This window comes from Dermacentor silvarum, chromosome 4 (assembly GCF_013339745.2).
Source record: "Dermacentor silvarum isolate Dsil-2018 chromosome 4, BIME_Dsil_1.4, whole genome shotgun sequence".
Taxonomy (NCBI): domain Eukaryota; kingdom Metazoa; phylum Arthropoda; class Arachnida; order Ixodida; family Ixodidae; genus Dermacentor; species Dermacentor silvarum.
The window spans coordinates 42,079,530-42,101,649 of NC_051157.2; the positions used below are offsets into that span (position 1 = coordinate 42,079,530).

At 46.3% G+C, this 22,120-nt stretch overlaps 1 protein-coding gene across 1 annotated transcript; it reads left to right on the forward strand.

Moving 5' to 3' along the window:
- The first annotated feature begins 4,075 nt into the window (after nt 1–4,075).
- Nucleotides 4,076–21,595, forward strand: LOC119448573 (uncharacterized). The gene is made up of 6 exons (XM_037711806.2): nt 4,076–4,751; nt 6,595–6,729; nt 8,133–8,215; nt 9,134–9,288; nt 12,416–12,471; nt 20,886–21,595. Exons 1-6 carry the CDS (start codon nt 4,650–4,652, stop codon nt 21,015–21,017), a joined length of 663 nt encoding a protein of 220 aa, XP_037567734.1. The 5' UTR covers nt 4,076–4,649; the 3' UTR covers nt 21,018–21,595.
- Nucleotides 21,596–22,120: the final 525 nt, after the last annotated feature.

Genomic DNA, 22,120 nt, shown 5'->3' on the forward strand with positions numbered 1-22,120 from the left:
TTGCCGCTAATTTCGTGGCAAGAAATTGTCGCCTTTTTTTTTCTCTCCCGCCCTATCCCATGTATAAGAACTGCGAGCGTATAGGCGTGTGTAGTTCAATTCGATTTAACTTGATGCTCACCTTTTGTGTTCTTTTAAAGGGCCCCTCGCCAGGCCACATAGCAAATTTTTGTTATAGGATGGAAGTCGTTACGTGCTCTCTAGGGAGCGTTCTACCACAAGAATTTTTCAAATTGGTTCGTTAACTAGCCGAGATAGAAACATTTCAGTGCCGCGAACCTATGATTTCAGAAGGCGAGCGTCACTGTCATCATAGACACTTTCTCCACTTGACCCGTCTAGCCTCCGCAAGCGAAATTCCTTCTCTGCGTTCTCCCATACCGGAGCTGGAGGATCGCGTGACGCATACGTCACGGGCTCCCCCCCTTTCCTTTCTTTTTTTTTTCGCTTTCTTGCTGCGCGGCGCACTTCCGCTGACGGTCTCGCGCGCGAGGTGTAACGTTTGTCTCGTTTCGCGCAGCGCACGATTTTGCGCGCTGTGCACGAGAACACCTGACTAGCGGCATAAGTCAGTGCTACACGAACACCGAGTGAGACGCAAGCGGATCACAGAGCATAATCGCACGCTGGAACACGGTAAAAAATTACATAGTTTCGCTCTCTGCACGCGCGACTGCACGGCATGGGAACAAGCAGACGGAACGGAAGTACATCTCTCTTGCTACGGCACGAGATAAAACAAAGACACGCAGACATTCGGTTTGCAGGTTGTTGCAAAGTCCGAAGTCCGAGCGGCCACGAAGGTTTCATGGATGGTTCCGTGCCAGGTGCCGGGAGAATGAGAAGTCCAGTGAGATGAGAAAACTGTTTTATATACACTGTACATGTTGGTATTTTACAAAAAGGGCTCCATGATATTGGAGCCGTCTGCATGCTAACATCTTTGCATGTTCTAGCGTTTACATCTCCGAGCGTTCTACATGGTCGAGCGTCCTCACAACACTCCAGTCCCGCGTTTTATCCCTTTCGTTTCCCTCTTTCACTCGACGAGGAAATGCACTTCAGTTCCTCTTAGGCAATCAGCATCTTCGACCAGGTCGCCATATCCCGCACATGATGTGCCATCGTTTCCCGCCGGGCTCCGCCTCCCATCTTGCCTGGTCGCCCTCGAACACAGGCAGCTGTTGACACCTTGGGAACCGAACGTTGATGTGGCTCCCACGGGATTGATAGACGCTGGCCCTTTGCAAGAGTCGCCTCTCGGTAGCGGTCAGTTCGCGGAAGCCACCATTTTTAGGGAGGGCGGTGACTGTTGTCTCGAAAGGGGGCTCCAGGTTGGCGCGTCGCAGTCGGCGCCGGGCCTCGTCGTAGTTCGGGCGGCGCTGGTAATTCACGGAAACGCACCAAAGGGCGACGTTGCCGTTTAGCGACGCATGAGGCCGATGACTGATTGCAGCCTGGAGACTAATTAATTGCTCATCCATCAGTCCCAGGTGACACCTCCTTCCCCCCCCCCCCCCCCCCCCCCCCCCCCCCCCGCAGCGAGGACCGACAAGCGTGAAGAGCACTTGATAGCTTCCCGTCTGTCGATGAGGCCTCCTTTGTCCCGAAGGACCGCCAGACACAACAAGGTTCTATTATTTCTCTAAACTTTAATTCGTCTATTGAAGCAACAGATCAAACAAATAACTTCTGTTGCCTTGAATAATTCTCAAAGTCACGTGTCACTGAAAGTGACGTCACAGCACGGCGATGTATGTGGCGCACTTGCGCGATTGACGTCGACTGACCGGTCGGGGGCGCGGCGCCCGCGAGAAGGGAAAACAGCGTTTGGTTTGGAATTTCAGCTCCTTCCTCGGCGCGTAGCAATGTAATACTTAGCAGACACGATCGTTAGCGCGCATTGTGTGCACTGCGCTTGCCAGCTCAAAATGGCCAGACCTGGTGAGGGGCCCTTTAAAGGGTGTACATGTGCTGTTAATCGACAGAAAAGGGCTGCACGAGGCAATTTAAACGCGGAGATGCTTAGACAAAGTTAGCTTTAGTCACTCTTTCACAGGTAAGGAGAATATGGGTGCACCGCGGGTTTTGTTCGGAGTAAACCAGCCAAAATGTCCAACAAACGTAGTTTACGTGCCTAAAGTTGGCTTTTTTGCTCTAACGCTATATATGCGGTGGTGCACGCTTTACAGGAGATAACACCTCCGTGGGAGCGAAAATAAATAAATAAATAAATAAATAAATAAATAAATAAATAAATAAATAAATAAATAAATAAATAAATAAATAAATAAATAAATCTGGAGCGTTTTGAATGCACTAGATATCTGCAAGGTTAAAGCAAGCAGCTTAGATATTAAATAAGAGAAATTGGTCTCTTTCGACCTTAGTAAGCGTACAGAAACACACATCGTAGAATATAATAGCGGTTGCAGTAACCAAGTAATGACCTAATGACTGTATTGGTTTCTTTGATTTTCTTTGTTTATGATCGCAAGTCGCATTTGAAATGGCGACACACAAAGGCGAGAACAACCAGCTTCTCGTGTTGTGCCTGCTATCCCTTTCGTGTGTCGCTGTTCGACGCCGTTTTTTCCTCTCGATGTGGTCGTAGAAGGTTGTGGAGATCACCGGTCGCCGAACTTGTGCAGAACGCATTATCTTTATCGCAGCAAACCGGATAACGTACGAACAAAAGTAGGCACAGATAATTAAAAAAAAAGAATGAAAAAAAAAAAAAAACAGCGTGTAGACCGCTGAAGCACGAGACTCATGGCTGATCATTGGCCGTCGGCTTCGAATCTTGAAGTATAAACGTGCTGCGCAAGATGCCCAAGAAAAGAAAGAAGGGTACAGAACAGAGAAAAAAAAAAAAGAAATTGCGCTCTGTCCTGTCCTCTTCTTTCTTTTCTCGTGCATCTTGCGCACCACGTTTATATTTCAGGTATGAACCAACTAGTCCGCAAAAAAGTATTATGGCTTCGAATTGATTGCCGTGGGTTGGGCGGTCGCCTTCTTTTCACAAGTGGTCCTGATGCCACGTGCCGAGTGACACAGCGATAGTAGGATCGAAGCGGCGAAAGAGGCGCCCGACGACTCGTCGCAGGCCAAGTATGACACGGCGCCATGGCGTGCCGTGGCCGCGTATACGCCGTGCCTCCTTCCCGCTGTCATGCGTGGGTCGATCGCGAGTTATTACAACAAGGGCGCTTGATTGTTATGGCTGCAACGCTCCCGTGTTTGTGGGGGAAGGTACGCATGTCGCGTCTGGCAAGCGTTGATTCCCTCCTCCACCGCCCGTCCCCCCTCTCTCTCTCTCTGTTCCTCCCCTTCCCCCGTTTTTCTTTTTTAACTTTCCCTCCAAATGTTTCCCTGACGACCAGCAGAGCGAATCGCCAAGCGTCGGTGTCGGCGCTTCCAGGAAAGAGGGACGCAGGTACGTGTCTTTCTATTCGCATTTTATTCGCGCAGATTTTTCTTCCTTAAAGGCTCGGCACCTTGAAACTTGTACTTCTTAAGATGTCGGAACCAATAAAGAGCCTTCGTAGCTGGGTCTTGGAGCCTCCCCCCCCCCCCCCCTCTTTTTTTTTTTTTACTCGCTTCGCTAATATGATGGATATGTGATTGGAGCGCAAAATGGGTACACGTGAAAGCCGTTTCCCTTAGCGACGTTTTGATTGTTTCACTTTCACCTGCCTGGGCGTGCCGCGGTCACGCGCGAGCGTCCGATACTGGACGTGATGGCTGACCGATGACTGACGACCGGACGTGACTCTCGTACGTTATCAGGCACCCAAAACAAAGACGTCGGAATGTCTTAGCTTCGGCTGGTTGTCTTAGCGGCTATCGATGTGCAGTTTGCGTTCCTGCGAAGCCAGCGAAAGTGAGACGCGTTGTTCGTTGTGGCCCCCTCTTGCATTGCGATCAACAGGTGGAACGGTCTCGACAACGTCACCTCAGCTCAGGCAGGGAAACATTTATGGCGATACACTGCGATATGCCGACACTGCGATATGCTCCCACACACTGCGATATGCACTCCACACTGCGATATGCTTTCGCATATCGCAGTGTGGGAGGAGAAGGAGATGAATAGACGGAAAGGCAGGGAGGTTAGGCAGTTCTAAGACCGGCTGGCTACCCTGTGCTGGGGAAAGGGAGCAAGGGGAATAAAATACAATAGAAAAGAGTAGTGTGGGGATGTACACTTGACGTTTACTCAGATCTCTCAACAGTGCGCAGAACGGGATGAGCAGGCCGTTAATTTCGAACCACAACGACGTTGTCGCCCGGAGGAAAGATAACCTTCAAAATTATGGAGGATCTGTAACTCGGCTAGGTTTACTGTTTTTTACTTCATGTTGAAAGAAAGAAAGAAGGAAAGAAACAAAGAAACGAACAACCAGTGCTAGTGTGTGCATATCCCTACTCTTTATACGTCGCTGTTTGCAAGCCGTTTTCTTCACGAAATGCCCAGAATACATTACTTTTAAGAACCTTGAATGGGCTAAAGTCATCAGTTGCCGCTGAAGCGCTAATGTAGCTAGCATACATTCTACGACATTTTTTTTTTCTCTACGCAGTTTAGGCTCGTTGTTATTGCTTTCAACGCGCAACATGGAAGACGAAGCAGATGGCAGCAATGCAGGATGAACAGCGCGGACGATCAATTCGACATCTGCCTGGCCGCATACAAACGACAGCGCATACGAGCGCAACGCAAGGCGTCCGCAGTACTGCAATCGTTACAGGTTCGTATTAGTAATGCATTGCATGCGTATCACGCGTATTATATGCTACATTGCGTACGCTAACTCCTGTTTATCCCCTTCCCCGTTCCTCTATTGCACGGCAGTCGTCGTATGATACAATTGCTGTACAGTAAAATGCATGCGCATTGCCGATCGAACACGAAATCTTCGCTAAGAAGCGCGACAATACGCGGCACTCAATCGTTCCATATAGCTCACTCACGCTCGTAACTGTTCATATCGCATTTATATCGGAAGCAAACATCTCCCTCTCTCTCTCTCTTTTAAAGCTCAGTGGTCTAATCTGTAAAGACACGCATTTATCTATGACAGACAAAGATTTGTTTGCTCGCGTTTTTGCCCGTTATTAATATACTGCAGGGTGCGCCGATATCGCATACTGTGGGAGGATACTTTTTTCCGGTATACCACGCCACGCTTTGCTTCATATAGGTACAAAATGTTATCCGCCTTATACAGTCAATGAAGTTAGCGCAAGGCCATTTCCCTTATCTGGCAATTCAGACGTTCAACTGCACTCGGAAGTCACTCGCCTGCACTCATATCGCGTTAACATAGATTCCCAGAGTGCCTGAGATGCCGGGATCTGCGTAATCATCTCTGTTTGTTCGGTTTGTGAAAGTCACCATGTTATTTTCAAGCTCTAAAGGTACAATACAATCTCTCCTCTTCTGCCCCAACGGTAGTTGTAAGCAGCGGAAGGCTACAACTTGTTTCGCTACCATGCTATCGTGCCCCCACCAGGTAAAGGCTGCACAGTTGATGCGTTACTCGCGCGTTCCTTTCTTGCACATAGATGGTCTTGAACAAAGTCTTTTCGAAGGGACACTGCGCATAATTATAAGTGCAGGAAAAAATTGCAAGAGATTGGGAACGTTGAACAAGACTCGCATAACGTTGCGTAGCATAGGGTGGACTTAATCTGCTAAGACCGGATGGAATTACCGGAGCTCGGCCTTCTTTATCTGCTGCCGCCACTTGCAGAAGCAACCAGCAGGTGCCTGCCACCGTCCCGTTTCGAAAATGACTCCGCCCATATAATCGATGTTTTATTGCGGTTACAAATATGCGTATACACTCGAGGCGCAAAAATGCCGTCGGCGCCGCAATTGTCATGTTGTCCCGCTCGACGGCGCAAGCGCGCGGCTGGCGCGCGCGGACGGTTAGACGACCTCGGATCCAGAGAACGCGAAGCGCGTTTGGCTGCAACTAAAGTCTGTAGACATTATTTGTTTTTTTTTAAAGATAAGAAAATCTAGGGACTTTAGCTGCAACATCAGGCTGCAACAACGATGAAGCGAAGTCCGACGCCCCGCCAACGCCACGCTCAATCGCCTAGGCGGCCATGCCAAGGGAGCGTTGTGCTCACCCGTACTATATAGGCACTCTAGCGTTCCTGCTGACCTGCTGTGTGTACGTACTGCTCTGAGCGGAACGAACGTTAACCATCAAGCTAACGTTATCCTATACTTCACTCAGCGCCGGCTAACGCTGACGGTTGCACCATCGATGTGCGTTAGATGTGCGCCATCTGCAGCGCCATCCGTCGGCGGTCCTCATTACACCAGCGTTGTGAGACGCCTGGTAGCAGCCGTGGGCGCTGTTCCTGTTTGCAGGAGTTGCCCTGCGTGCTGCGTCGCGCCAACATGTCGCACCCACCTAGCTATAGAGCACCGCCCTAGGAGTCAAAGCACAACTCGAAACCTTGCTACCGCTGTCAATATGCTTCTTCCTTCGGGCGAAACTGCCAAATTGTTTTTGTGACAAGCTCCACATAAACAAATGCATATACATCTTTCAATGACGCAAGCTTTGATTTCAGGACCGAGCAGCAAGCGGATTATCCGGCCAAGCAAACGGACTCCCTCCGCGGCTGATTAACAGCGTCGATGGGCCCCCACTCGACGAGAACGCATCTCTCAAGAGAATGCACGTGCCGCCCATGGTGAACTGCGAGGTAAAGTCGCACGCATGATATAATTGACTCGATGAGTGATAAAAGATAGGCGTTTACGTAATATTTGCTTTAATATTTGCGCAACCATCAATAAAATCTTCGCTTAACACCGGTTCTCACATGTTCTTGGGATATGTGGGAATTTTTTGTTTAGGTCATCATATTTGCTTTTTACATAAATGTTAAAGACCGAAAATTAACACAAACATAGAAAAGTAAAACGAAGCATCAGGTTTATAGCTCTATAGCTCAACAATGATAAGCATTATAAAAAAAAACATCACAATTTTATAAGCTGTACCTATGGGGCATCTGAAGCGGACAACATTTTTAATTACCAATAACTTGTGCTAAAGGATTTGTGCGAAATTCTCGTGAACGCTGTAACACTTTCACGTTAATTAGAGCAATACATTTGTAAATTCATACAATATATTTGTCGAATGCCCTCGCAAAAGCAGTTCACATTATGACGATAACCGTCTTTGGTGCATAATTACGGATTTGTAAAACTCGTGCTTTAATATTTTTACCGATTCCAGGCAATATTTATTACGATAGCAATTACATGGACACTCCAAGCGGATTTCTGCCGTCGCCGTTGCTGTGAGGTTCCGTATAGAGGCCAACGGCGATGAAATCGTCGCCGCGCGCCGTATGCTGTATGTGCGCGAGGGACGCGCGCTTTCACGGGGAGCGAACGCACGGCGGAGAGCAAACGCGACTTCTTCCGTCGCGCGAAAGGCCGTGGGAGGAAGGGAGGGGAGGCGACGTTTAGCTGTGGCATCAAATGCGTATTTATATAAAAACGTTGCGAGGCAAGAAGGCGGTAAAGACTTCCGACGCTGCTCGACGAGTGTCCCGTTCTGATCTCGTCGAAAACCTCCGAGCTGCCCCCAGAGGCAGCGAGAACATGCGAGAACAACAGTCACCAACGCCGCGCGCGTTCGGTGCGAACGCGGGCAAAACGCCGACGGCGTCGACAACAGTTCTGCGCGGTGCTGGTGCTGCTGCATGTCCAAATTTATACAGTTGATAAAACTGCTATCCTTACTCCGTATAGCTACTAATTTGCTATCGCAATTGATGCTTCGCCTTTCGGGTAGAGCTGCGACATTTGTTTGTAAAACGTATACGAGACATTAAATGAAATCTCTGCCTCACACAGTCGGTATAATTCAGCTTCATCTTTTAAACGCAGCAAATTTCATTAAAATCAGTTGAGCGGTTGTGTAATGAGAACATCTCTACGTTTCATCTGTATATGAATAATGCAATTGTGGGAGTTTGGCCTGAGCTAAGCCTCCTCCTCCTAAAACCGTTGCGCGTGTGTGTAGAATAATGGCTACTATCACACTTGATTAGTGATCTTTCGTGTATGGCTGTTCATTTGTATATTTCAGTGCAATGGTTTCACCGTGTGTGCTCTGCTGAACACGTCCTGTCCGTTCTCGACCATGTCGGAACACACTGTGCGCCGTCTCAGGTATGCGCACTCTCCTCTAACGCAGCGCGTGCCACGAAGTTTCTTTAAGAAATATATTAAGCGCTTCTAATTAACACCTGCAGCGCACGGCATCGACCGCCGTTAATATAGTGTGTTGCCGAAAAAAAAGGCGTTCGCTTATCTTCGCTGCTCTGCCTTCAAATGTTATCGAGGTCTCTGTCTGGCCGCGTGCTCCCTCAAGGGCTGCAGAAGATAGCGCCAACCTTTCCCTTTCCCTCAAGAACCACTTATCATCTCTGTCTGGCCATCGCACCATTCTCTTCCCTCCTTATTCTTACAGGTTTCGTGCAACCGAAAGTTTGGTGAGCACACGTGACGTACTATAGGCGGTAATGTTCGGAGACGCGTGTTTTTCACTGGTTGTTTCTCTCGACACACAGTGACAGGTGTCACTTCAATTCACCATTGAATGAGGTTGGGCACATAAAAAATATTAAGATCATTCACTCGACTATCATCGGCACATAAAGCTACCGGAGCCCTGCTGTACTTCCTAAAGACGATGACGCTCTGCGACTGTGATTGCGCTGTTATCAGTGTGCGTGCGCGTCGCTTCTTGTCCCTATACTTCTCCTTTTCCGTTTTCCCTTTCTTCCCGCTTCCCACTTCCCTGGTACAAGGTGCTACCAGTAGCTATACCAGATTGCACCTGGTAGCAAACTTGAGGTGCAGCCTGGTTAACCTCCCTGCCTCTCCTTTTTTTTCCCTCGGACAAAGAAGTTATGGTGACCTTGTTGTGAAAATTGGACGATGATAAGGCAACGTAAGGCAACGATAAACACAAAGTTCTTCTTTTAAAGCAGTTTGCATGAAGACGCAGATCCATTGCACGCATGTCACGCAAAGGTGGAAGTACCGCCCGCAGACTGAGTGGTTCTGATTTGTTCTTCCTCGAAGGCTGGACGATCAGGTGATGGCTTGGAAGCCGAGTCCACAGGAGTCCAGTGCCCTGCACCAACACCTGTTCAATCTCAGGACGCCGGTACGAGGCTGCGTGAAATATGTGGACTTGGAATTCGGCTCCTGGAAGCAAGTATACGAGTTCGCCGTGGGTTAGTCTTGCTTTCTTTGTCTCTGACGGGATCCGAACACGGCAGCACACGAAATAAGAATATGATATTGCTATGGTATGGTATGAATAAGTTTTGTCATTAAATGACGCTTCTGCAACAGCAAAGCGTCCATTTTATTGCGACACTCCAGGCGCATTTCTGCCGTCGGCGTCGCCGTGAGGTGCCGTATAAAGTATACGGGCGATAAAATCGTTGCCGCGCGCCGTATGCTCTATGTGCGAGTGAAAGCGTGCGAGGGTGAGCTGGTGATCGCGGCTCAATCTAGCGCACGCAAGCGAACGAAGCGGGAAGGAAGCGCGCTGTCTTCCAGTCGCGTGCAACGCTCCGGAGGGAGGGTAAGGAGGGGGGGGGGGGGCGTTTTACTTTGCGCCGCCCAAGAGAACGCGCGCGCCCGCTGGGCCGCAAGGATCCGGGGGGAGAGTAGGGAGGGGGAAGGCAGCGTATAAAGCCCGCGTACACCACCGCGCGCTCCCGCCCGGGCGGCTGTGTCTTGAAAGCCCTCTGCGGTGGGAGCAGAGTACTTGCACCCTGCCCTGTGTTTCGCGGCTTAGTTAGCGCTGATGCGAGCGGCGCGACGAAGGTAAGTTCGCTCGTTGCTGCTGCCGCGCTTATTACTCACTACAGCGTTTTGACAGCGAGTTTCCGCGGTCATCGAGTGAGATGCGTTCAAGTTTGCTTGTGCGCGCGTGACACCACGCTTGTTAATTTAGTTAGTATGCCTATATGTTTACAAGTTTATACGGCCGATAAAGCTACTATCTTTACTTCGTATAGCTGTCTACTAATTTGCTATCGCAATCGATGCTTCGCCTTTCGGGCGAAACTGCGACTTTTTTGTGTGTGATAAGAGGCTTAATAAGCCAGAAAAGGTCACGCAGTAATGAAAGGCGAGTGAGTGAGTGAGTGAGTGAGTGAGTGAGTGAGTGAGTGAGTGAGTGAGTGAGTGAGTGAGTGAGTGAGTGAGTGAGTGAGTGAGTGAGTGAGTGAGTGAGTGAGTGAGGGAGTGAGTGCTTGAACTTTTATTCGGCTCTTGGCGAAAGTTGGTCGCGCGATTCGCTTTGGCGGGCATAGAGGCGGTGAGAGGAAAGAGAGAGAAAGCGAAGAGAGGAAAGGCAGGGAGGTCAACCAGACGAACGTCCGGTTTGCTATCCTACACATGGGGTAAGGGAAAGGGGGAATAAAAAGAGGAAAAGAGGAGGAGAGTGAGCATTGTGTGTGCAGCGAAGCACCATAACACCAAAGTCAAGTCCCATAGCTAGTGATGTGCGTTGTAGACATCTGAAGAGGCGGTGAAGATGTCCATAAAACAAGCGCGTCTCGAGAAGCAGACGGCTTGCGCGAGCCTTATTTAGTGTCACTCAGTACATTCCTTCGCCTTTCTAAAGGAACGCAAAGGTGCCTCGTAGAACTTGAGGCTGCGTTTAACGCCAGTCACGTTATATGTGGTAGAATTAAGGAGACCACGAGTACAATTCAGTCTCTTTGCTTGAAAATAACCAGCGCTGTAAAAAGATCGTCGCATATGATAAAGGTTGAAGTTTGAGGAAAGAAAAGGGGTTAAACAAAAGGGGGGGGGGGGTTAGGTCGGCCTCAGGGGGGGGGGGGTTACAACCCCCGAATCCCCCCCCCCCCCCCCCTCGGTGCGCCACTGCGATGAGGGACACATTTCACTGCGTCACTTTAGTTGTGCGATGCTTCCTAAGGATCCTAAAGTTAAAAGCTAACAGCAATCGAATTCACTAAACTTTTAGTTGCTGTAGGGCGATGTTTGGAAAGAGTGTCGCTTTAAGAGGAAGCTTTGAGAGACAGGAGCTCGGGTGCTCCTGTCTAAATACAAGCAAAATGAGAATTCGTTTTTTTCTGTAACCACTGCACTGAATTTGACGAGGTTTGTTGCATTTAAAAAAGAAACGTAAAATCTAATGACTGGTTGTTTCTAATGTTTTATTTATGTCGTCAATTTTCTGTTAAAAATTAGCAAAAATCGCAAATTTGCAGAAAACGAAACTTTAAAGTTTACAACTCTGTAACTCAGCAATGAAAATGATATCACAATTCTGTGAATTGCTTCTAATAGCACATCTAAAGTGGACAAAATTGATATGTCACACGTTAACCTAAAAAAAATAGTAATATGGAAATACAGCTTTTGCAGAACCCTTGTACACAACGTAACAAATTCACGTAAGATATAAATTGACATATAGAATTTGTCCGCTTTGAATGGTCTAATGGATGCCGTTGAGAAAACCGCGATATCTGTTTTTGATGCAGAGCTATTAATTTTTAAACTTTGTGCTTCTATGTCTCTCCAACTTTCGAATTTTTGAAATTTCTTTTAACAGAATCCAGGTCATAAATCGAAATTGCGCTTTCGACAATCATAGAGTTTATCTTTCTCTCTCAAATGCAGCAAATTTCATTAAATTCGGTCCAGGGGTTATCTCAGAAAAGCGTTTCTGCATTTTACATGTATTTGAATAGGCCGCGTTGGAGTTGAGCCCGAGCTAAAGCTTCCTCTTAAGATCAACATTTTGAATTTTTTTAATAAAGCTTTTTCGGCTAAGTTGTACATTTCTGTACGAAAAGCATTCCTCTTCAGCCGAATTCAGCAAAATTTGGACTCTTTATCGACAGTATATGACAATTAACTCGAAAAAAAAAAAAAGAAATGAAACGAAGTAGGAACATTGAATGCGGCCCAAAATTCAAACCACTAACCAGACGGTTAGTGTTTTTGCCCCGGAAGAAATCTTCTTTCTGGAAATATTCGCTGCACAAGTATATTTCGTCACTCACATTCTTTACAATCTGCAGCTCTATCGCGCACAACTTAACCTTCAGAAAATTGTGCAGGCTTATCTTCACCGACTTTCATGACTTTTGCGTTGTGGCGCAATGTACACGCGGCTAGTCTTTGCCCTTTGATTATTTGCCGCCACTCCGTAAAACGCTAGATTGTGCGGAAACCTATAACCACTATACGGCTTCTGAAAACCTCCGCGCATCTGCGCAAGCGCATCTAGAAAGTGCGAATTGAATGACATGGTGGAAGAACGAAACTTTGTCTTAATTGTTTCCCGCATTTCTTTTTTTTATTTTGCAGTAGAAGAACCTTTTCCAGAAGTCAGCCTTGGAATAGACTTCTTGAGAAGATCGCAGGTAAGTATATTTACGCCCACCACACAGCTGTGTCTGCATTGACAGTTGGTATTCTTGAGGCGAAGCATCGTCAAAAAGAAGACAAAACAGAAAGAAAAAAAAAGTTACGGGTACACCACCAAAGTCTGTGAATATGCTCCATCAAGATTTCTTGCAATGTTATATAAAGGCGAGCTGAACTGGTGGGTCATATAGAATTTTAGGCATCATCGAGCGCGAAAAGCACTTTCGTCGCTGGCTCAATATGGCTTTCTGGTTACTGAATCGTAGGAGTGTCTATGTGCTAGTATATTACGTATATGTGTATCGATCAGCTGGTCGTTTAGAAATGCCCTCCCTACATACCCTTACCGTACGTACTAATTAAGGCATATGCCACGCGCATTTAATGGCCTTGTCAATCTATCCCGCGAATGTGCAGATTTCACTACCGGGACTCGCCTTATAATGACACTAAGTGATGAATATGAAGTTAAGCTGTATTAGGAAATTACGCTTTGTATTAACAAAGAAGCTATCGCCCTTACTACAAGAGGAGGCTTGGTAACTGCCAACACACAATCGCATGCACACACGCACACGACACACCCTCGCACGCACACACACGTACACAAACACTCGCACGTATACGCACACGCACTCGCACGCACACAAGCGCATACACACACGTACAGATAAACACACGCATTTACACAAACACGTACACACGTGTAACATACACACACAAGCACGCGCACACGTACCTAAACAGACGCACGCACACACCGGCATACATGTACGCGCGCACGTACACTCACACAGGCACACATGAACACGCTGGCACACATGTACGCACTCACGTACACACACGACCCGTACACATACAGGCACACACAAGCACGAGCACACGTACATAAACAGACGCGCACATGTACACACTCACGTACACATACACACACAGGCGCATATACACACGCACGCACACACGTACACACACGCGCAGGCACAAGCGCATACTCATGTAGCAGACAAGCTTTTGTGAACTTGCAGAATCAATGCCCAATTTCCAACGAAGCGAACAGTTTCATTAAGAACCACCAACTATAAAACGCTGCCCGCCCCTACTTTCTCGAAATGTCAATTTTCTGGCACGTAGACTTCTTTCAGGACATTGGGCAAACTTGCTACGTGGTTCGTAATAAACGCTTGCAGAGCTCTGGAACGCTTGTCTATAAGTAACTTTCTACAAGGACAATATTAACCTACACACTTTATACTTAGCTTATGATCACCAACAACATGGTTCATACTTCAACAAAATATAAATAACGTGCGTCGTTTAGTTGTTCAAGGAGGATTTATGGGAAAGCAACAACGCGTCTTGTATGATGCATAAAAACAGGTAAAAAATGAGCATTCTATAATTATTTTTCATGACTAAAAAGTTGTCGCAGTTTCACCTGAAAGGCGAAGCATCAATTGCGATAGCAAACTTGTAGAGAGCTATACGGAGTAATGATATTAGCTTTATCAGCTGTATAAACTTGGACATGCAGCAGCATCGGCAACACGCAGAACTGTTGTCGACGCCATCGGCGTTTTGCCCGCGTTCGCTCAAAATGCGTGCGGCGTTGGTGACTGTTGCCGGAGCCTCTGATATAAATAGGCACTTGGTGCCGCAGCTAAACGTCGCTTCCCTTCCCTCCCCCTCCCCCACGGCCTCTCGCGCGTCGGAAGAAGGCGCGTTTGCTCTACATATATGGTGATTGTAAAGGAGAAAAGAGACGCCTACTTCTGCAGCCCTTAAGCGAGCACGGCGCAGAACGCGCGTTTGTTCTCCGCCGTGCGTTCACTCCCCGTGAAAGACGCGCCCCTCGCGCCCTTTCACTCGCACATACAGCGTTCGGCGCGCGGCGACGATTTCATCTCCAAATGACGTCATACGGAACCTCACGGCGACGGCGACGGCGACGGCAGAAATCTGCTTTTGAGTGTCCATATAATTGCTATCGCCATAAAATGACACACTTGAAACTTTCGGAGCACGTCACCCATAATACACTTCCCATAGGCATACCCCCCCCCCCCCCCTTCCGCTTTCCATTTTCTGTACATATATACTCGTTGCATGATCTAGTCCTTTCAGGACACCGTATAACTCTTGCGAGCGCTTCTATACTCGTATAGTCGCACTACGCTTCGGTGTAGAACGTCGCCACGCGTTTCTCCTTTCTGCTCCAGCGCCATGATTCGGTGCTCAGTCGTGCTTCCCCCCCCCCCCCCCCCTTCAATCCCAAATAAAAACAGATTTTTTTTCTTCAAGTATGTTACACCAACTCGTCCACATCAAGCAAGTGCGAGGAGAATGAGCGGCCCGCGAGCCGTGTTGGTGGTCACGGGATGTGCTGCGGGTGCAAGGGTCGGCATGCGAGGGCGAGCGGAGAAGAATGGTGGCCTGGTTCGCGCCGTGTTCTCGCGCGCCCAACGTAAGAGGAGGCGCTGAGCCGTTTTCCCTAAAAGGATGCAGAAAATAGCGCCTCTTCTCCTCCACAATCACTCTCTGTAGGAGGTCACGTGATCGAACCCGTGCTGTCCCAGGGCCAGATTTGAGGTATTTTCTGACCGGGCTAGAGAGAGAGAGGTCGTTCTTTATGAAGAAGGGAAAGGTTGGCGCTATCTTTTACAGCCCTTGAGGAAGCACGGCTCAGCGCCAACGGGGAGGGGGAGAGCGGGGAAAAGAAGATAGGGGAGGAGAGGGTGAAGATGCCGCCATGGCGGGGGCGAAAGAGGAGACAACACGCGCTCTAGCGCTGCCATAGAAAACCAGTGGAAGTAGAGTAGAAGCTTTCCGTGGGGCAGCGCGGGCTCGATCACGTGACCTCCTACAAGGCGCGCGCGAAGACGGCGCGCATCAAAGCAATCTTTACTTTTACAGGTATTCTTTGGCTGGGCTAGAAGGGGAGAGAGCGCGTCTCCTCCTGTAGCCCGAACTAGGCTACCCGCGCGGCCGAGCGCATACGCGGCACGCGCGCCGTAAGTTGCAACTCATCTGCTGCGGGTTTCAGGGTGGAGGGGGAAGATGTAAGGGTGAGCCGAAATGGCTGCATGTGGCTTCATGCGCGCTGTCTGTCCGCGCGCCTATATGCTGGAGGTCGCGTTATCTAAGTTTTGGAGACGCGGAACAGTTGAAATGGTGAAGCGAGCGGAGCACGAGACGTTCGTTCTTGGTGTTTTTGGGCAATCGCGCGCTGCTCGCTACCGCGGCGCTCTTCATCACACCAGCGCTGTGACAGCGAGTGCGCGTGGTCATCGAGTGAGATCTATTGATGTTCGTCTGTGCGCGCGTTACACATACCATAGAAAGAGAGATATAGAAGGGAGGGATGTATTTTGCTCAGTTTGCTACCGTACGCGCGGGGAGGGGGAGTGAAATAAAGAGAGAGAGAGAGAGATAGAACAAAGTCTAGCTCATTCACACGCAATAAGCAAGGTGCCGCGTACCTATAGTCGGGCACTCAAGTCAGTCGCCTTCGCGTACTGCAGAACAGCTGGCGTGGCTTTCTGGGCTGATGAGATGTAAGGCCAGACTAAACATACCTTTGCTCAGGTAAGAGGCCGATCGCCCAGAAACCAAGCTTGTTAAATTAGTAAGCGAATTTTTACTGCAATTTATGTAGCCTGTAAGACCTTCCTTCGTACACTTGTTTATTACTTTGCTATCGCTGTCAGTGCTTCGCCTTTCGGGCGAAACTCTGACATTGCAGGCTCGAAAGCGTTACAAAGGGGAGTGGTAGCATTAATAATTACAGTAACAAGAATTCCTGGTTATACAATGTTAGCTAATAATTTCCTAAAACTAGCAAGGAGGTGATTGATTCAGGAAGGCATTTCCAATACTCCGAAGTCTGTGGAATAAATTAGTACAGGTAAATTAGACTGATACCTACCTTATTACTATGATCGATGCAGGCAGGTTTGCAGGCAGTGTAGGCAAATGCAGGCGATGCGTAATAACGCATAAGTATTCTTTGGTGAGTACCCCAGCAATATCTGTCTGTAACGCGAAAAGTGTAATGCCTTGTATCTGCACAAAATTCGTAATTGCGAAGACATTTAATCGTTATAATAGTGTAAATGTAGATGATTGGTTGCTTTATAAGCGATAAGGAACAATTGAAAACAAGACGAAAAAAAGGATTGATCAGAGAGAAAACCGCTCTCGTCAGGCCGCCTTGAAAACTTACTTTCCCGCATTAGGGATGTGTTTGCAGAGAAGCCTACTGTAGGGCTGCTGAGTATAAAAATAAGAATAACTGATTACGCGATGGGTATACATGCATAAGCTAGGAAAAACAAGCACGCAATATCGAATTAACAGCTGATCCAAAGAATGCTTACGCATTAGTATGCAATTCTCAGGATTTCTGTAGCATTCCTTTGAAGTGGTAGGGTTAATTAAGTGCTAAATGAAGATTGCTATACGTTCGTTTTCTTCCTGTTTAGAGGCGCTTAGGAAACAATCTTCCCCGCTGCTGTGGGAGAACCAAAACTGATAGCAATTTCATATTTGGGAAGAATGGTGGCGATATTCTGGCTGGTGCGTGACGAAAGTTCCAAGTATGTACGTTAATTATGCGCCTAGAAATAATTACTGCATTCTCGTTTTCTTCCTATTTGCATGCGTTATACGAGGCGCATAGTTGATTTTCACATTATTTCTATTGCGATAGTAATTATATAGACACTTCAAGCGAATTTTCGCCACCATCGTCACCGAGAGGTTCCCTATATACAGGGTGTTTCATTTTAGCTGCACCAATTTTTTAAAAATTGCGTGTGGCAGATAGCACAGTTATAATCCTTGATCTAAACTACTCGACGATGCGGCCATTACTTCCACGAGAAATCAAAACGCTTAATTGAATAATTAAAATAATTACACTAATTAACTTTTTAATTAATTATTTTACGGCACATCTTTCAATCTACGAACTATAGCCGCTGAGTTCGCAAGGCGTATCCACTTGGAACGAATTCTCAGGACTGAACCAGTTTCGAGATATTAATTTTCAAAGTGTCCGGCGAAATGCATGAGCGTTCCAGTTAACTTTTTGAGGAAAACGCTGTTTTTTTGCATGCGTTTCGTCGGATACTTTGAAAATTATTATCGCGAAACTGTTTCAGTCCTGAGAATTCGTTCCAAGTGGATACGCCTTGCGAACTCAGCGGCTATAGTTCGTAGATTGAAAGATGTGCCGTAAGATAATTAAAAAGTTAATTAGCGTAGTTATGTCAATTATTAAATTAGGCGTTTGGATTTCTCGTGGAAGTAAAGGCCGCCTCGTCGAGTAGTTTAGATCAAGGATTATAACTGTGCTATCTGCCACAGGCAATTTTTAAAAAATTTGGTGCAGCTAAAATGAAACACCCTGTATTTATAGGTATACGTATGCTATATGCCACGCCATGCTATATGACACGCTGTATATGCAGGTTGTATTGCCACACCATTCTATCACAAAAGTTGCTCATACCAGCTCTTACATTCTTGACAAAATTATTGCTCAGAATTTTGAGAATGAGAGCCCGCAAACAAATGTCATGAAACAAAACACCCACAGCGCATGTCCTTTGTCTTAAATCTTCTCAGACTTAAATATTAAAGTGCGAAACAACAACAGAGCTCAAACCTGGAAATGATGTAATTTCATTGACGCGGCTGTGCTCTACCTCCGGGATAGGCCAAGAAAAGAGGTTTGAAACATACCCGATACAGAAAAGTGATGGTAAAGTCGCTAAGAAAGACGCTGACTTGAATTATAAACATAAATGAAATTTTCCGATGGCAGGATTCAAGCAGAGAACGCTTTATCGCAACAGCTCGTTTTTACTTAGCCCAGTTTACGTTTACCTCAATTCATACTGCCACTACAGCTAGGAGTCTTTTACACTACATGTAATATTCGAACATGTTGCTATCGCATTCATTACTTTGCCCAAACTATGAGATTTTGGTGAGCTAAACGAGGCACGTTATTTATATTTCATTGAAATATGGATCACGTTGTGATTGATGTTCGGTCAAAGTTTAAACTGCGTGAGTTAATTACAGCCTTTGGTAGAAAGCTTCACGCGTTCCAGAGCTCTGCAAACGTATAATTACGACCCATGTAGTAAGTTTCCCTAATGTCTTGAAAAAACTCAGCATGCCACAAAGTTAACATTTCGGGTATTAGGAGGCACATCTTATGGGCGATGTTATCAAGAGAGATTTCAAGAAAAGAAGTTCAAGCATGACAGATGATTATTGTATGGGAACAAGATCCCCCACACAGGGTGTAAACTTTTTCGAAATGTAAATATTTTACACCCTTAAAGATAGAATACCGTTCAGTGCGCCCTTGACACATTCTTATCTACGAGTTTTACAAAGAGGTCGAAATTCTGAAGATCCATACTGCACCCTTAAAGCATTGAAGGGTGTGCGAAAGGTCTATTTCGCAGGTTACACCTTACAAGGGTGTAAGTGTGCTGAGGTGTTTTACAACGGCGTTCCAGAATTATTTCTGCCAATCTCCGCTTTGAGATTATACTGAATTAATAATTATACATAAGTTGCACACCAATACCCGGAAGTGTGCAAAGAAGATTTCGTAAATGTCCGCAGGTGACCGTGTACTTATGCAAAATACACAGGTGCTCGCCGTCCCTGTTGGTGTCCTCCAATGCACGGCTAAGGTATACCAATTGGACGGGTCTTACATGTTACTAGCCTCGCAAAGTGGGCTGCAACTTGTGTCACTTCATATATTAGTACCTGCTGCTTTTTGTCACGTGCTGTCTAGTGTGCGCTGTTCATGTTGTTAACATATTATGAAGTGGTGATTTTTATCAATTCGAGTTCGCACCAAATGCAAATTTGGTCGCAAAATGTTTTTGATGTTGATATAGTTTTATCTAGTAAAGATTCAGTAAGAAGATAGATATCGTGCAGGGAAGGAAGAGAGGCCAGCCGTAATACCGATATGTTTTACTATGTGAGAGTCAACGGCCTTTAAAAAATTAAAAAAAAAAAACGCATTTAATTCTACTGAAGGGTGTATTTTTTTAAATTACACCCATGGAAATCTAACGTTGCAAAGCGTGTAATGTTGCTAATTCCACCATCGATAAGGGTGTTTCTTAATGCAAAACGCCCATTTCGAGGATAAAGGTGCGAGTTATACATACATAAAAAATTAAGCAGAATCAACTCCCGATGACATCTACTTAATGGTTCGATAGACACCGCGAAAGAGGAGCTAGATACGCCCTTTACGGTGAGTGAACTCGCAGCGGCCCTTGCACAAGGCAAAACGAAGTCAGCTCCCGGGCATGATGGAGTGAATTGGCACGAACTTCGAAACCTCAGCAATGAAGCTCAAGAACGGCTCTTAACAATTGTCAATGAATCCTGGGAATTCGGACTAGTACCACATTCACTAAAACTTTCATCTGCTCGCCAGAATAAAAATAATAATTTGATTGTAGTAACGACGTCAAGGCCGAGTGTCATATCACTCAAGCATATTGCTGTTGGAGGTGAAGCGTCCGGCCGCAACGTCCCACGTGCAAGCCTACGCGAGCGCATATATGTTTCAGAGGCGGACTTGCATGAAGCGATTAATTAGGATAGCGGATCCAGTGTGCACTGACTGGATGAAGAAAGCAGGCGCAGCTCGCGCGTGATGTGCACGTGCGCATACCGAACAATAAAGGGGTACCCAGAAACCTTCGTGCTAATGCTATCCGTTAAAGTTATTAGTGCCTTACATTGTGACGCTAATATTTTCAATAAACTTTGTGCCTAAATTTTGCGGAAGAATAGACAGGTACGCAATAATTTGACTTTGCCCGGGACAGCAAAATACCTCTTAAACAATACTGGTCATGAGGCCAATCAGGGCAAAAGTAGGGCAACTTTGGGAACAGTTTATAACATTCATAGGATGTACTACATGACCTTCACTTTACGAGCGTAGTCAGTATCGAGAAAGCAATGCAGGATAAGCTGCAACCTGGAGAAGTATATGGCTCATTTCCAGAAATACTTCTGCAAAATGCTTGAAGGCCATCAGTACTGATAATCAGTGTGCACTTTTGCATTCTACACCCATCAAAATGTGGCCAGGAATTGAATGCTGAACATTGTTCTCAACAGCAGAAGAACCCCACGACCACTGAGCCAGTGTAACAGGTTGCAACGTAGGGAAGCCTGCCTGTGGAATTTCACACGTGTCAAATGCTGTCTTCAGCAGTCTGGCTTGAGTCAATCCATTACTTCGTCAAGGCTAGAACATGTCGCTCAGCATGTTGCTAACGTTACTGCATTTTTTTTTCATCTGTCTCATCCAATGCTGTCTTTGACATATACATTTCTTTAAATGTTTATGCAGTGCCTCATCAACTTTGAGACTGCAACGCTGCTGGTTGGAGGCGTCAGAGGTGTGAAGGTGCAGCTGCTCAATGCCAAAGACATAACATCTCAAAGCATGGTGGCACTAGCATCAATGACCAGTGTGCTGTAGCTTACTATTCTGATTATATTTTGTGTGCCTGATGACATTAGCATGTGGTCCTATTTGCGATTACATAAGCACATAACAGGGCAAGCTATTATTAACTGCCACGATCTAGCTTCACATGATGAGGGATAATTTTCACTATTCACAAACTCATCAACAATACGGAGCCACGCAAGACAATGTGCAAGATGAAGTAGAAACTATGCATTTTAAGTGGATTTTTGCTGTGTATATGTACCTGTATATATTTCCTGGTGCATGCAGTGTTAAGGAGTTCCTCTGAATGCTATTATGGCACTAATTTTTGGAACAGACGACACTTGCTAATAGCATATGCCCATGGCTTCACTGTTGAACAGGACAGCACCATTGTTATAAAAGCTTTACAATGAAGTGTGCAAACTGTTCAGTAAGCAGGACACAAATACAAGTTTAAAAAATGACCGGAAAAAGTGTGTTTAATAAAATACAAAAATTATCAAGATGCTTGTTCAGCGATCCTCAGGTTGTCTCTAAGCCACAACCTTATCTGCCGTGGCGGCTTAACGGCTATGGCATTGTGCTGTAAGTACAAGGTCATGGGCTCAACTCCCAGCCACGGCAGCCGCATTTCGATGGAAAGCAAAATGCAGAAATGTTCTTTGTACTGTGCATTGGGCGCACATTAAAGAATCCCAGACGGTCAAAATTATTCTGGAGCCCCTCACTACAGCGTGCCTCATAATCATTGATTTTGGCATGTAAAACCCCAGAATTTAATTTTAAGCCACAGCCTTGCGAAACCAATGAAAATTCTTTGTATAATAAGCCAAGCAATTCTGGGGCTGCAAATAGAAAAACATATATTTATATCTGCATTTAATAAGGATAAAAAACAATCACTTCTTGGTCCCATATAAGATCAAGAAACATTTAAACCCCCCAAAAACTGTGGTGCCCGCAAATTTATGTGCCAAAATTTCAGAAGATTTTATAGTATGTGTAAAATTTTACGATAGTTCTCACCATATTTGAAGTCGCGACCATTAAAAAACAACCAAAAACATAAACTGCTCTTCGAGAGCTCATCTGATAATTTGTGTGCAAGGTCGCTACACGCCTGTCAC

Bases quoted from the DNA above. Each gene is read 5' to 3' on its own strand.
- LOC119448573 (XM_037711806.2), top strand. From the start codon at position 4,650: ATGAACAGCGCGGACGATCAATTCGACATCTGCCTGGCCGCATACAAA. The intron at 4,752-6,594 runs GTTCGTATTAGT...CTTTGATTTCAG, and splicing joins CAGTACTGCAATCGTTACAG to GACCGAGCAGCAAGCGGATT. The intron at 8,216-9,133 runs GTATGCGCACTC...TCTTCCTCGAAG, and splicing joins CACACTGTGCGCCGTCTCAG to GCTGGACGATCAGGTGATGG.